The 16688-nt window shown below is 42.9% G+C and overlaps 1 protein-coding gene across 1 annotated transcript in view; it reads right to left on the bottom strand.

Annotated features, from left to right (window-relative positions):
- Positions 1-2321: 2321 nt before the first annotated feature.
- COX16 (cytochrome c oxidase assembly factor COX16) overlaps positions 2322-16688 on the bottom strand; it is a 42785-nt gene continuing 28418 nt past the window's right edge. Inside the window, exons 3-4 of the mRNA XM_028725096.2 lie at positions 15965-16027; positions 2322-2590 (exon numbers count right to left, since the gene is read on the bottom strand). Coding sequence (XP_028580929.1) covers positions 2498-2590; positions 15965-16027 — 156 coding nt within the window. The 3' untranslated portion in view covers positions 2322-2497. The remainder of the gene's footprint in view (positions 2591-15964; positions 16028-16688) is intronic.

Here is a 16688-nt window from a genome sequence, read left to right as displayed (position 1 = left end):
GAACTCTGAACACAAGTTGGATATTTGTGGCCCAGCCAGGAAATGGTATTTGGATTCTGGGACAGCTGCTTCTCCTCTGGCTGAGGTGAAACCAAAAACCTGCTTCCAAAATTGTAGGCCAAGGAACATTTTCATGGTAGACATCCCTCTTTTCACTGAACATACGAATGTTCCACGGAAGCTTTATTTTTTGTTTGTTTGCCACCTTGATTTGTAGTCATGTCTGGAAAGATATAAATATCTTTAAAATAAATATATTCCAAATATTAATGCAGAAAGAATCACACAAGACGATGGAATAAAATAACCGGGCTTGGCCTCCCTAAATCTCAAGAGACGGAGGGGGCATGATGAGAAAATGCTCTTACAAAGTGCCACACTTCGATGTGTGTGTGTGTGTGTGTGTGTGTGTGTACACTGGATCGCACATCGCATATAAAGACTCTTAGATTTCGCACAGGGAAAAGCTGCCAGCAGCAAGACCACTGCAAAATAAAATATGTAGCAGGCAGAATGAGCCATTCATGAGGCACAACTGAGGCTAATGGAACAACAATAAGTCCTCTGGGAAGTGCTAGACTATAGCATCTCGTAACAGCAAATGGAACTCTCTGTGCAAGAAAAGGTTACCTATGGATCACTGCGAGTCCTTAAGGGATGGTCTTGTCAAGTTCTCCCCGCCCCACACAGGCAGACAGCTAGGAAGCTTGAAACAGGCTTAAGAATCATAGGGTCGTTTAGTCCAACGCCCTGCAACGCAGGAATCTCAACTAAAACATCCATGACCGCAATCCAAATTCCAATAGCCTTTCTAGGCCAGTGCTCAGCAGTTACAGCACATGCTTTGCATGCATGCCCCTGAAATAAAGCTTGGAAGAATCATTCTACTTGAGCAAACAGAACCCATCGTGGAGCATGCCTGTGGCAATTTCTCTGGTTTGGAAATGTGCCCACAGCCCCCCCCCCCCAAGTTGGCAACCCCTGCATTAAAAGATCTCAAGTACCAAGGCTGAAAAAGACCTGACAGAGATGCCAGGATTGTCAGCTCTGAGCATTTTCTGTTCAGAATAGACAATACCAGGCTAGATGGACCAAAGTTCTGCTGGCCCAAAGGGCATGAACTTAGAAATGGACTTAGAAACAAAAGCAACAATTCCAATGATTTATTGAAGGAAGAAACATGCCCTGACCAGCACTGAAGCCTTTTGCTGTCCTGCCCGCCCACCTCAAAAACTGTCCCACTGCTTGGATGTATTTAGTTTTATTATTGCTATATTATTATTTATAATAAATTTATTGCCCACCCTCACCAGCAGGTCCAAGTGCATGTTGCAGCAATTTAAAAATTAAAATTTAAAACTGTTAAAATAGATTACAGTTGCAGGAACATGGTGGGTCTGGAAAACACGCATCTCAGGTGTCAAAGGCCACACAAAGCGGGGAATCTTCAACATTTGCCAAAGCTGTATCGTGAAGAAGCCCATTGCACCTCTGTGGGGTAATATGGTGCTGGCTGCAAGAAATCACCATTTAGATGGCCCAGGGCTGGATTTAGGGGCAGGCATCCCAGGCTACTGACTGGGTGCTACCCTTGGGAGACATGTGTCATGGGCTATCCTCTTAACTATCCACTCAAGAGCTGAACAAATTGCCCGAACAGTGAAACTTCATTATATAGCTGGTAATCCTGGCCTCTGTGACCAGTGTTATGTTCATCTTCTTTATCATTATTCTTGGGGGATATTATAAAAACCACGTTAGTCACTGCGATCAGATACATGTTCAAAATTGTAATGCCTTATATGACGGGGATAAATTGTGTATGCAAGTCATGTATTGAAGTTGTGAAGTGTTTTGGAAATGCAATCAAAAATAAAATCTGAAGGTTGGTGCTGAAGGGACTCCTTGCTTGGATCACTGTAAGATCTAGCGCCAGACCTGGCTGGACCTATTAATAAGGCGAGAACCTGGACTGAGTAGCTAAATAGCAACCCACCTTTTGGTGTGAGGATTCTGTCCTTAAATGCACTGAAGAAGCAAAAATAAACTCTTGATGTTCTTAGTGGGAAATGGTCAGCCCATTCTAGAAATGTGTGTAGTAGAGGAATCGTCAGTGTGGTGCTTGCAGACAAACATGAGCTTGCAGAGGCATTCCCTGGTACCTATCGGATCCCTCCTATGCTTAAAAGAAGCATTCCTTTGTACCTAATAGAACAGGTTGCGGTGCGCATATGGTGCCGACAGATTCTTTGGTTTGCAGATACCCATGGGTCCAAAAAGGTTGGCAGCCCCTGGGTAGAATATTGCTAATCACTGGGAAACACAGTGCTTCACAATGTTTATTTACAAGGCTTCTGCTAAGACCTTCTGTCAGATCAAAACGGTTCTTTTCATGCTAGGGTTAGCTACTGCTTCACCCGTCTGCCGGAAAGAAACCATTCAAGGTCACACCAAGCGAAGGCAGTGAGGCTGGCTTCCAGCCAAGGCTTTGCTGGCGCTACCGCTTCTGCTCTTGTAAAGACTTGGAATCTTCCCATGGACGGGGCCCTCTGATGTTCTTCCAGTCGTCAAAGTTGGCATCTTTCAATTTCTGTAGGCATAAACAACAACAACAAGAAAATAAACTAATAAGCAAGAAGGAAAACATTCTAAACACCCTCAGGTTCTCTTTATAAATTAAAGTGTCTCCTTTGGAACACATAACGACTAAGATTTGTAGAGGAAACCATTAAGGAAGCATCCCAAGATCAACACAAAGGAAGCCGCAATTCAGCGTGAGCACCGCTATTTCTCTGTAACTAAAGAAAAACAGGGACACTCAGACTGGAGAAGCAAGATAAGTACCTGACTCTTTGCAGCACCCCTGGAGCATCTCTTACATTTTGCTGTATCTTGCTTTTGACTTCACCCATTCTCAACTTCTGAAGCAGGTGCAATTTGTGTGGGAAAGAAGCAGTACTGCTCCTCTTGTTCCTGGAAGCCGTTTCCCCTCTGAAGTGGCTCTCAACAGCTAAGCTACCTGTTCAGTTACCTACAAAACTGGTGTGTTTGGAGGAGCAAGAGCACAGCATGTGAATGCACCCAAGGGGAAGTCAATGAGGCCCAGCAGTCAAATGATTTATTATTTTTTTTACTGTGGCTTTGAAACCACAGTAAACTACTTTATTCTTGCCCACTAACAATCACGGAGTTCAGATGTAGTCAAAATGGATTAGAAAACGTATTTTATCCAGCTTTGTTTTATTATGGAGAAAAGGCAAACTAGTGATACCTACCGAAAATATATTTAGGAAGATGTTCCAAGCCCTGTTGAGCTCAAGTTAGGGGGCTTCTGATAGGCATCTGTTTGGCTACTATGAGACTAGATTAGCCTTTGACCTGGTCCAGCAGGCTTGTTTATGTTTGTAACCCAGGAGCGGATAAAGAAAGAAGGCAGGCCAAAGCAGAAAAAGAGATGCTTGTATAAAATAGGGTTGCCATACGTCTGTAAATTCCCAGACTTTTTGAAATATGGCAACCCTAGTATAAAATGGCTCCAGCTACTCCAAGTAGGCAGTAATTCCCTGACCAGCTGGCAGGAGCAGTGAAAAGAGCATCCGTTCCTCTGGGGTGGATCAATCAAATAAATTCTTTCATTTACCATATCTTATATGGAAATATTTTTTGGTCTCCCAGACCTCAGGTTCCTCATCTGTGATCTCCAAAGTAGTGGGACCCAAACTACTGACAAGCATCCTCAGGTACTGAAGTAAGGTGAAACATTAAAAAATATGCATGGTTTGGAGTGTTTAAAACTATGAGACTAACAGAGCAAGACATGGCTCTTCATTTTGCATTCACCGTTGTAAGCTGAAATATACTGGGAGTCGAGAGTGGATTTCATGCTCTTTATTCAGCTCATAGTGGTGAGGAGGAATGGAAGTCCCCCCAGAATGTCTGCTTTATATACATTATTTACACAATGGGCCATACATGATTGGCTAATTCCGGGATTCACCTGTAGGCCAATCAGGTTGCGGATTCACTTCTACCTGGAGCTGGATTGAGTGGCTCCTGTGGACCAATCAGACTGCTGCATTCTGAATCCTATTGTTCTAGGACCAATCAGACTGCTGCCTTTTGGATCCTATTCAACTCAGTACATAACATAAGCCATCGGATATTTCAACAGAGCCACATAAAAAAGAGCCTAGATGAACACAACTGTGGGTTTTAAATGCAGCAAATAAAATCCAAAGGAAATATGAACGGGGGCCAACATACTCCACCTCCCCTTCAATCAATAAGATGTCTTTTATAGCCAATTTATTCTGCTTAAGAAGGGCCCCCATGATTCCTTTTAAGTGAGAACCTCAAACCACCTTCTGTCTGGTTAAGGCATTTTATACTCCCTGAGCCAAAAAGTTTTGTTGCTCTATTACCAACTCAATTTTTCATCTTGCTGGTTGGAGGTTTTTTTTTTTTTTTTTTTCTTTTGAGAGAGAGAGAAAGAAAGAAAGAGACTAAAGAGTTGCTATTTCTTGCCTTTTGTTGCTGGGCCAGTGACTGAAAGTTTAATATCTTGTGAATGTGAATTGTTTCTCTCCAACTAACAACCTCCTATGGGGAGGCAGATTCCTTACAGGTCAGGGCTCCTACTAGTGATGCAGACATTCAACTGGTGCAATTTCTTCTGTATGTCAACTGTGCATGGATTGTGCAGAAGCTTTACAGGAGCATAGTCTGCTCTAGTCCATTATTTGGCCACTGTGTTAAATGCTGTTCTACTGGGAAAGGCAGCATTGAACATCAAATGGCTTCTGGTATTCCACAGAAGATCCTAAACAGAATCTTATTAAGAAACTTCATCAAGAAGTAAGACAGGGCAGCAAAAGTGAACAGCTGACAATTCAAGAGCCCTCTGGTAAAACATTCCATGATAAGAATAAAAAGTTCATCTATTATTATATATTTTGGAAAGCGGTTTGTCTCTTTGCCTGTTCTCTATGCATTTGGACACCTCGTAAGATATTGTAACCAAATTTTCATGATGGTTCCAAAGATCAAAGAGTAGGATTTCTCTATAGTTGCATATAATTGGACACTATTTTGAATTATTGGTTTAATATTTTGATGTTTGGGCTCTTTTGGGAAGAAAGGCAGGATAAAAAAATAACTAATAAAGAAATAAGATGGCAGACTGAGCTTTTCAAAACTGCAAATTTTAATCAAATCATAATCAAGATTTGCACGATAGTGCTTGAAATGAAGGAGCAGTGGTTTTTGTCAGTTTTGCCTAATTGGATGCCATTTTGTATCAAGATGGTGACCCGTATCTTTCAAAACTGCAGATTTTAACCACTGATTCCAAAACTGGTATCTTAGAATTCCTGAGCAATGTTATGCACTCTTTGCCAATTCTAATTTGAAATGGGAGAGGAGATAATTATTTCAACCAAAACACACACACACACACACACACACACACACAGTCAGGCCACTTATGAGGCACCAATGTACTTGGATCAACAACACCTTCTGGATATGGCAATGACTCTGTTGTTACTTTTGGAAACACAAAAATGGGAACTAGTGCATAAAGAAATGACTGTGTTCATGTTGGTAGTTACTCAGACAGAAAGAGCATGTCACTGGAAGACAGCAAACTTTTTGGTAAAGGGATGGACTGCCAAAGTCTGGCAGCTTGCCTTGCCTGAGAAGCTTACACAACATTGCAGAGCTAGCAGAGGACCTAAAGTGAAGGACAAATTTGCAGATACTTGGATGCCTTGCCTAATGTGTATTGGCAAAGGTACCCCAGCATTGACCCCACCTTCAGCACATAAAGAGAGGTGTGGCTGCACATTTGTAATGCTTTAATGTGTTGCAATGGAAGTGTGAACTCAAAGAGGAAAATAGGTAACGGGACAAGAGCATCAGTACTCCAAAGTTTGTTGGAAGTTGTTAAGAGTTCATTGTTGTAACAGAGAATAAAAATACTAATCACAAAGTTTAAAGTACCTCCACGAAAAAAGGGAGCCAAGTGCTAATGTTATTGCTCTCCTGTTCTAAGCTACATGTCACTGTAATTGACAGACCACACAGCTGGGGAGGGGACGAGGATACAGTGTTTTTTATACAGTGGTACCTTGGGTTACATACGCTTCAGGTTACATACGCTTCAGGTTACAGACTTCGCTAACCCAGAAATAGTGCTTCAGGTTAAGAACTTTGCTTCAGGATGAAAACAGAAATCGTGCTCTGGCGGCGCGGCAGCAGCAGGAGGCCCCATTAGCTAAAGTGGTGCTTCAGGTTAAGAACAGTTTCAGGTTAAGTATGGACCTCTGGAACAAATTAAGTACTTAACCCGAGGTACCACTGTATATATATTTCACACTAATGGTGAAAAATATTTACCCTTGCCCTTTTCTTCACCAACAGACTGCTAAAGTTCATTCTCTCGTGCTCATACAGGGCATATTGACACTTCCCTTTCCCCCTGCTCTTCCCAGGCATAGGTTCCCATTGTAAAACTCCATGTCCGAGTATTGGGGTTTTTATGCTCCAGTGCTTTCCCTGCAAAACCCCGCTCTTTAGCACTCAGTCAGAGCAAACATCGATTCGCGTTTTCTACTGACTGCTGTTTGCTCCGATTTAGCTTTGCAGTGAGGGTTTTCACAGAGACAAAAAAAAAGGCATTCGGACACAGAATTTTAAAGCGCGAATGATGCCTGGAAAGAGTGAAGGAAAAGTAAGTGTGGATAAACCCTCTTGCACACCCAGGAGGCAAAACAGTTGAGTAGCTATGTAAGAGAGATTTTCAACTCTGCCAGAAGAGTGGGTAGCTTCTTATTTTCTTTATCAACTGTGTTGAGTTAGCACTTTCCATCCCTCATGCAACTGCTCCTAGTCAGCCAGGATCACCATCCTTCTAATCTTCTTTTGCTCCTTAGCTCCTAGAGGGGGAGAAGTGGCTGATGGGCTGAGAAAGGGTGCAGGAGGCTTCTTGGGATCTGGCCTTTCAGCTCACTTGGGAAGGCTGTGGGGTTTGGAGCAGAAACTGGTGTGCCGTAGTTAAAATGCATATGCATTCAAAGTGCTTGGCTTATGAAGAACTCTGCATGGCATACCTTAAACACACAGGTTTAGAGTAGCATTTTGTTGGAGCTAATGGGGTACCATATACAGATTTTTAAAAAAGTGATTTTCGTTTCATTACACAAATATTGGGAGTTTACATCCTAGTTATGCTCAGGAACTTGAGTGTGTGTGAACCCTTTTTTTAAAGCTACATTGCAGAATCCAAATTAAGAACTGAGGTCAAAGCATTCATGTTTTGGGTTGGTGTTTACTTTTTTTTTTAAGTGATCTATTAAAGATGAGATGTAAGTGGATTTAGTCTGTATGTATTGGAGGGTAGGGGTTGCTGTGGAATTTATGCCTTTCAATTTTTGTCTGTAGCCAAATTTTTGTCATATACCCTTTGTATGCTATAATATATTAGCAAACTGTGAATAAACCATTCACAATTTAGGGGGGGGGGAGAGAAAGTGGTTCGTGACCAGGCTCTCACCCCTTCACAATGCTGTGGTTGGAATTCATTATCTCCTGCAGTACCTGCAGTTAAACTATTTCATTAAGAAGAAACAGCACAAGTTTAAAAATAAAGAAGGCATTGGGAGAGAAGGCACTTGTTATGGATGTGTTGTGACTTTGCTGTTTTGGGAGTAGCAGTGAGGGGATCTGACAGGAAAAAGAGGGTACTTGCCTGGGAACAGAGCTGCTTGCCTCCCTTGGGTGTTCAGAAATTGGGGGGCCCAGAGAGCTGAAAGGAGAAGCTGCCACTTAATCAGAAGACAGGAAAAGTGACAAAAATAAAATTGCAGCCAAAGACAGGAGACAGGTTCTTCTTTTCTCCCCCGCCTCTTGAACAGCAATCAATCAAGCCAAGCAAGTTGCTCTGAGCAACAGGGCAAAGGATAGGGAAAGACGTGTGCAAAGTGGTGATAGATTTGTCTTCCCTAAATGTCAGTGCACACCCGAAACACACACCTCTTTCAGAGGTCAGAAGGGTGGCACTAAGGCTGTCTCCACTTGAGAAGAATGCACTGCTCTTCTTTTTAAAAAGGTCAAAAAAATTATGATATGGGGAAAGTTGACAGAACTGGGGGTGGGGGTGGGGAGAAAGTATGGCCGTGTGTCATATGGATACCTCACGCAAAGCGAATGTACAAACCATGGCTCTTGCACATTAAAACACTAGTGTGGCAATACCCTCAGTCTACTCATTCAGCAGAAAGAGGTGATAAAGTCCGGACCAAAGGCTTCAAGTGGTGGAATATCATTTTTAGAATGCTTCCCCACATAAAAGAAAAGAAAGCCAGAAGAAATGACCTTGGAGAATTTGTGGAGATACAAGGTAGGGGCTAGAATCTGCTGTGTGGATTGTATTTCTCTTTTCTGTCAGGAATATCCACTGCAAGCAACCTGAAATGATGCAGCCTATTTCACCAAGGCTTTACCACCTCTTTTATTTTCATGTGTAGATCGAGCTTGAAGTCTAGAGTTTACAGAATGTCTATGTAGACAACTTAGCCTGCTTACACACTATACCTTTAGAGCATATTCAAAGCACATTCCCTCCCTCAAAGAATTATGGGCACTGTAGTTTGTTAAAGGGTTGCTGGGAACTGTAACTCTGTGAAGGGGTAAACTAGAGTTCTTGGGAGGGGAAAATGAGCTTCAAATGTGCTTTGAAGGTACAGCATGTGCAGCCTATGGCTATTCCATATATAGCTTGAAATCCTCCGTTCCTTCAGCTCAGTTACTCTAGTATAATTAGGTATGAACGGCCTCTCTCTCCTTGCCTCAGTTCCCATTCCCCAAGTGTGATGCCCTCACTTAATGGCTGAGCAAGATCAGCTCCTCCCTTCTAGCATGAAGATAAACCATCCAGTGTGTACCAGTTGCTTGACAAAAACACCTAATTGTGTGTGGGCCCTGAACACCTTTTTCACCCCTCAGAAGTGCACGTGTCTTCGGGGGGGGGGGGGACGGGGACGGGACAGGGAGAGAGAATAAAGTCACCTAAACTGAGTCTTCCTCTGATCACATGCTGTGTGGTCTTGAGTCACACTACATGTTAACTGGGAACTGCAGTAGTGGGGGACAAGTACACACTTTCAATACAATAATTAGGGTGTCTTCCAGTTTGATTAAGGTGCATATAGGAAGGAGGTAGTTCAAGGGGGATGACTTAACCCTTAATTGATTGATTGATTGATTGATTGATTGATTGATGTAAGGTGGAGAAGACTGGATGCATCAATACTTTTGAGAAAACATGCATGCCGTAACTGTCAGAGATAAGATGAGAGACTCAGGCAAGGTCGGCTACTTCCCCTGTGATCCACCAATGCTTGTGCTTGGAAGAAAAATGTGGGTGTTCCTTTGCTCCCTCTCCCAATTTTCCATGATATTGCAGGATCCGTATTTGCTACTTCCCAGCTGGCTTTTCTCCATGCAGATGAGTGTAAGGAAGCAGTCTCTGCACGACGGAAAGACAACACAACCTCCTGCAAGCACCATGAATTGGAATAGACAGAGATATGCAACGACTTGACAGTATATGCTACAGAACTGTCACTTTTGGGAAAGGCCTGTGCAAGCTTCCAGGTCAGGTGAGTATCTAGCAGAGGCAAGGCTCAAGCGCCGAGCACACTTGAGATCCAGCTGGTTCCCTCAAGCTCCATCCCAAAGAGGGTTAGCTTAAATGTTCAAGACAAGCAAAGGATTGTTAGGTGGAAGGAGGAGAAAACAACCTCTGCTCAGCTAGACCCTGGGCTATTTTGCACTTTGCAAGTGAACAGACATCAGACAAAGTCAGGTACTGTGTTGTCACGGGGATTAAGTTATTTATTTTACATCACATTGGCTCCATTTAAACAGGGACAATTTCCCCTGCTGCCAACCATGCCCAAGCAGGAAGGAGCCTAGTGGAGCCATTAGTTTAGAGTCTTGGTACAGCATTAGTGAAACTTGGGTTTTCTTGGCTCTTTCTCATGTCACATCCCTTCAGAAGGGACAGTCTGTTATGGTTTCTTTCTGGAAAACTGTTAATTCGCACATTTACAGGTTCAGAAAGAATGAATGAGAAGAGGCAGAAGCAAGTCAGACCCCAGACCTGGAGGCTAATAAGCTTGGAGGTAAAATTGTCACCTACCCCACTGAAAAAGTGTGTGCCCACCCAACACGTGCATGGTGTCTGACTTTATTTTACTATACTATATCTTCCCTAGGATTGCTGAAGCTATCCAATTATTAGTTTTCTTATGGGGAAATCAATATAAAAGCAGAAAAAGCAGAAAAATGGAGTACAGTACATGTAAAGATATTAAGATTTTTACCTCCGGGGTGTTATGTTTGGGACCTGCTTGAGCAAGTTGTTCCAACAGACTAATGAGAAAGATGAAAATGACAAGAGGAAGTGTGGACAAAAAGAATTTGAAAAAGATGGGAAACAGATTCTTTCTTTCAATTCCTCTATGCATTATTCCAGTTATAAGCAAGACATATTTAAAACACATACGCAGTGTGATACAGGAGTCAGAGTGTTGGGCTTGTTGGTGGGAAACAAAACGCTGCATTGGCCTGAATATAAGCTGCCCTTTCCCCCCCATGTTCCGACTGTGAAAAGTTAAAATGTGGCTTATACTCGGAGCCATGTGCCGACACCATCTTGGGGAGCGGGGCACCGAGTGCTGGCAAACCATCCCCATCCCCCGTTCAGGGCAGTAGTGCTGGGAGGCAGGTCACACCCACAAATAAGCCTTGCATTTTAAAGGTGCAGCTTATTTGCGGGTGCGGCTTATAGTCGGACTGATACGGTACCCACCACAACTGGGTTGCCTTGGGCACATCACTTGCCTGTACCCAGAAGGCTTTTGACCCAGGGGAGAGAGCCCACCGACAGGGATGGGGAAGCTGCCTTTGCCGATTTCCCCCTTCCCCTGCAGCCTCTACCACTATTGGCCCCATTGTTTCAGAGGGTTCCATAGCGCCTCAGACCAGAATCAGACAGCAGCAGCCACATGCCTTTTGTGATGAGAGCAGCAGCCCCACATCTACTTTTCCCTCTCTGTTACTGCAAAACATGTGGTGACCTGTCACTCTGCTGTGTATTCTCTTGCTCCAATTCCACGTGAAGGGGGAGGGAAACTCAAAGTGAAATCCTGCAACGTATTTTGTAAGGCTGGTTATTATGCGGCAAGACTCTTACCGTAAGAGAGAAAGAGGTGGCAACAGAAGGCTACTGCTTTGGAGCTCTTGTGATGTCTGCTTCTGTCCCCACCTGACTCATCAAGGGTCTGGAAACCAAACCTTATGAGGAATGATTGAAGGAGCTGGATATGTTTAGTCTGGGAAAGAGGAGACTGAGAGGAGATATCTAAAGAGCTGTCACAGGGGAGAGGGAGCAAGCTTGTTTCCTGCTGCTCTGCAGAGTAGGACTCGAACCAATGGTTTTAAGTTACAAGAAAGGAGATTCCGACTAAACATATGGAAAACCCTTATGATGGTAAGAGCTGTTCCGACAGTGGAACAGTCTCCCTCAGGAGGTTGTACTCTCCTTCCTTTTTAGGCAGAGGCTGGATGGATCTGTCATGGATGCTTTAGCTGAGATTAATGCACTGCAGAGGGTTGGACTAGATGACCCTTGGGTCCCTTCCAACTACGATTCTATGATTTTATGATTGCTGTGAGGCAAAGGCCTATCACTTCAGTCAGGTGGAGGTTCAAATGACTGGATGCTCCTCTGTAACTCCATGTAGAAAGCAAGAATTGAAAGTCGAGGCTACAACCCTTCTTGCTGACATTCTACTTTTTCTGCAGAAGGAATTCAGCATGGGCAGTATTTAAACTGCACAAGACCCCAGCTGAAGTCTGAAATGGCATAGCCCAGGCACAAATTTGACACCTTTGTGAGGCCTAAATTAAGGCTACCAGACGTCCCTGTTTCCTGGGGCCAGTCCCCAGATTTACAAATCAGTCCCCATACAAAACCCATCGAGTTGAAAAGTGTCCCCGGATTCATTGAAAAAAAATCTGGTAACCTTAGCCTAAATGGCTGATCTTGAGTTCTTCAGAGAAAAAAGCAGGATAAAAAAAATTAACATAAATATGCTACTTTGTAGCTCTGAGGAAGTTATTTCAGGGTGTGTGTTTTTAAGCCTACAGTTCTGTTGACTATTTAAAGCAAATTATCTGTTAGGGATTCATTTGCCACTTGTACCCGTGTTGGTTTATTTTTGGATTTTCACCCGTGCCCCGCCCCTTCAAATAATGTGTCCAAGCATGAAATGCTATGCTTTGCATTTTTACAATCTGCTTTACAAGGTGCATCCCAGAAGCAGAGCTACATTCCCATTAGTTCTGGTGGCACTTCTAGAAAGAGCAATGATTTATTAGGCAAATGAGACAGCCAGGCCTAGCTGACTGCATAAGAACATATAAGTGTGTGAGCAGAATGCTTTAAACTCTGTAGGTGGGTGTGGGGGAAACTGGGGGAAGGAGCTTACTCCCAGAACACAAGACAGGATAGAATTCATGATAGACCTGAAAGTGAAGTCATTTGCTATACAAATATATGCACCAATTGTAGCTCTCCTTTGAGATCTTGAATACCATATCCAAAGCAGAACTTCGCTCATCTTATACAATTGTTTAGTCGTTTAGTCGTGTCCGACTCTTTGTGACCCCATGGACCAGAGCACGCCAGGCACTCCTGTCTTCCACTGCCTCCCGCAGTTTGGTCAAACTCATGCTGGTAGCTTCGAGAACACTGCCCAACCATCTTGTCCTCTGTCATCCCCTTCTCCTTGTGCCCTCCATCTTTCCCAACATCAGGGTCTTTTCCAAGGAGTCTTCTCTTCTCATGAGGTGGCCAAAGTATTGGAGCTTCAGCTTCAGGATATGTCCTTCCAGTGAGCACTCAGGGCTGATTTCCTTCAGAACGGATAGGTTTGATCTTCATGCAGTCCATGGGACTCTCAAGAGTCTCCTCCAGCACCATAATTCAAAAGCATCAATTCTTCGATGATCAGCCTTCTTTATGGTCCAGCTCTCACTTCCATACATCACTACTGGGAAAACCATAGCTTTAACTATACAGACCTTTGTCAGCAAGGTGATGTCTCTGCTTTATGATGCTGTCTAGGTTTGTCATCGCTTTTCTTCCAAGAAGCAGGTGTCTTTTAATTTCATGACTGCTGTCACCATCTGCAGTGATCATGGAGCCCAAGAGCTTATACAATACAGCTTTGTAATTATTCAGAGGCATAAGCGCCTTCTTGAAATATATGGTACAAGTACTAAGTTGAAACCTTTTGTAATTCAGAAACGGGGGGGGGGGGGGCAAGGTGGATCAGGATCTACTGGCAGATCTCAGAGTAACTTCTGGAAAACTGGCAAGGATTTCAGACTCCCAACAGCAAAAGCAAAATGTCTATCCCCAGTTTCAACTGCTAAAATGAAAAAAGTTATTGGGGCGCCAGTAACCAGGAGTGGAGTTTTGTGTAGAAGGACTGTAAGCTTTGTTCTGTTTTTGTTCTCCTAAAAAATTCCTGGGCTCAGAATTCTTTAATTCTAAGTGGATGTCTTTGGCACCAGGTTCCAGCTGTCAGGTATAAGAGTTGAGAAGAGGATTGGAGTGGGGGATCAGATTATGCAGATCTGAAATCTGCCCTCTCCTTATACAGTGGTACCTCGGGTTACATACGCTTCAGGTTACATACACTTCAGGTTACAGACTCTGCTAACCCAGAAATAGTGTTTCAGGTTAAGAACTTTGCTTCAGGATAAGAACAGAAATCGTGCTCTGGCAGCAGAAGGCCCTATTCGCTAAAGTGATGCTTCAGGTTAAGAACAGTTTCAGGTTAAGAACGGACCTCCGGAACGAATTAAGTACTTAACCCAAGGTACCACTGTACATATTTTAAAGACTATGTTCCTCTTTGTATTTCAAAAAAGAACTCAATTCAGGGGTGGGGAGCCTCTTGCCTGTGAGTCAGTTTTGACCCAACAGGTCTCCCCATGTGACCGATGAGGCTGCTTTGGGCAAGACATGGCCACCTGCCCTCATACATTATGTCAGGTGTGGAGCAGGAAAGGAGGGTGCTTCGTCAACAGGGGCCTTGTGCATTGCTTCCCAAATGTCCAACAACCAGCTGAAGCTTCTTCAGCCCTGTGTTCTGTGATTCTCTTTTGGAAAAGCACTATTTGTAGCGCTGGATCAAAAAAAATAAATTTTTTTTTAATAGAAAATCCTCCACTACCAGCTGCTGGCTAGATTGAATTCCCTCTACACAGCCGCATAATTAAAAAAGCCCAACACCTTGAGAGTTTACAGCTCTGTGTACATGTATTTAGCTAAACCCCATTGATTATAAGGTACTTTCAAAACCGAGACAATTGAAATTCCCTTCCACTACAAGAGTTGTTTGGATTTGGCCTCAGTGGGTTTTCAGGCAAAGCAGAAGGGTTTTTCAGCCACTTCCTCATCTAGTACAGTTCTTGCAAGCATCATCTGAACAGATTTAATGTTTTAAAATTTCATGTTTCTCTGTGCCACTTTTGTGTCATTACTTCTGAATTTCCCATGAGACTCAATACCATTTCCGGCAATCTAAATATTGGTCTTCAAGCAGCTACTAAAACCTGGTGGGGAGAAAGTACCGCATATCCAAATAGGCACACAATTCTGAGATGAGTTGTGTGTCAAGTGTAAAGGAGAGAACCTCTTCTTTGCATTATATGATGGTTTCTTTACATAAATAAATCAGAGCAGAGTTACAATAACCAGCAAGGGAATATAGAAGACAAAAGGCTCTCGAAAGGCAACAGAATTGTGTGTTAATGGATTTTTAAGTTATGAGTTTGAGGCAAACAATTTCATTCCACTTGCAAAGAATGATGCTTTCTGTCACCCAAACGATGCAGAATGAAATGCATTTTTAAGCATGCCTCCAAGGATTATTGTTGGGCTTTTGTTTTTACACCAAGGTGAATAGTAAAGATCGAAGTGAAAGGGTTATTTACAGGAAATGCCTAAGAACGTAGGGAGAGCCCTGATGGATCAGCCCAAAGGCCCATCGAGTCCAGCATCCTTTTCCTCACAGTGGCCACCCAGATGCTTAAGGGAAACCCACAACACATAAGCACAATTTCACTCTCTCACTCATGTTCCCCAGCAACTGGTATTAATATGCACCAGAAACCATACACAAAGACCACAAGAGGGCTGAATCTACATTGGTCCCAACCCTCTTTGGTCTCCTTGGGACCTGTAACATACTAGGGATTTGGGGGAGGAGGGTGAGATTGAGCTATAGTCAAGTACGAAAAAAATTATGGAAGCCTCTCCTGACGGAGATGAAATTAATGTTTAATTCCATAGTCTAATCATTACATATCTCCCCACCACAACTGCCACCAAACATTTCCCAAGGAAATGAAAAACATTTCTTTGCAAGGGTATATATATATATTAATGCTGTAAAAGAGAGCCAGAAAACCTGAAATGTTACAAGTGGTTTGAGAGAACAATTATTTAACAGCCAGTGTCACTAAAGCAATCATATGGTTTTGCAATTAGCCACATGGATCCCATTATAATATTAGCAATATAAATGGAGACTCCTGCACATTCCAGTCAGACCTGCAAATCTTTTATAGACTAACCACAGGAGCAGTTAAAATGTATTTGCAGTGTTGTATTTGGCAGGCGGACATCAAAGAAGAGGAGTGCTGTAAAAGGCTTTGAACTCTCAAATATTGCTTCTATCCAAAAGCAAAGGCTGCTTTTACTGGATGCCCATGAATCAAAGCCAGGGCTGTTTTAATTTTAGCTAGGGGAAGAAACACCATTATTATCACTAGTGAAGGGTAGCAAAGAAAAGCCTTCAGTGCTAGAACATGCAGTGAACCATACCTCATATTCCGATTCCAGAGTCACTTTATTCTTCTTGATTCTTTCTGCCAGAGCTGGATCAATCTGCCAAGTCAAAAAGACCAGAAAATATCTATCAAACACTGTACATTTAAGTTTCAAAAAAACATTCAAAACAGGAAATATCCCCTCCAGTCTGTTGCAGTGTGCTGTTCCTCTGCATAGGAGAAGAATCAAGAACTGCATTTCCAGTTGGCTCTTTGTCACAGTAGATTCTGGCAATATCTCTGAAGCAGAGAGACTTCTGCAAAGAATGCTCCACTTAAAATCCACAGCCTTTCACTTTGATGGTACTACACCTTAAGTCTAAAGAACTGTAGAAGGGAAAAGATGATCTGCATATGAAAAACAGATCATTGAAGATGTCTCTCATACATTTCCATTCATAAAGTAGGAAACTGGGACATGTACACAATTACCTCTCTCTTCTAAAAATGAAAATGAAGTCCTTTAGTTCAGTTTTGATCACAAACTAAACAATTTAAGATTGCAAGAGGCTTGCTTAAACTCAGTGTCTCAGAATGGATCACACCAGGAATATGAATGCAAGAACCCTCCCTTTGGGAATCCACCTTGGAAACTGCAGACTGGCATTCTAGAGACTTGGAAGAAAAGCCCAGCTCTCACATTCAAACACAGCGCTAATGAAATTCAAACAATGAACCGACCATTCGGATTTATCTCCAACGTCTCCTAGGGCTGAATA

Source organism: Podarcis muralis, chromosome 1 (genome assembly GCF_964188315.1).
Source record: "Podarcis muralis chromosome 1, rPodMur119.hap1.1, whole genome shotgun sequence".
Lineage (NCBI taxonomy): Eukaryota > Metazoa > Chordata > Lepidosauria > Squamata > Lacertidae > Podarcis > Podarcis muralis.
This window is presented reverse-complemented; position numbering and strand designations above follow the sequence as displayed.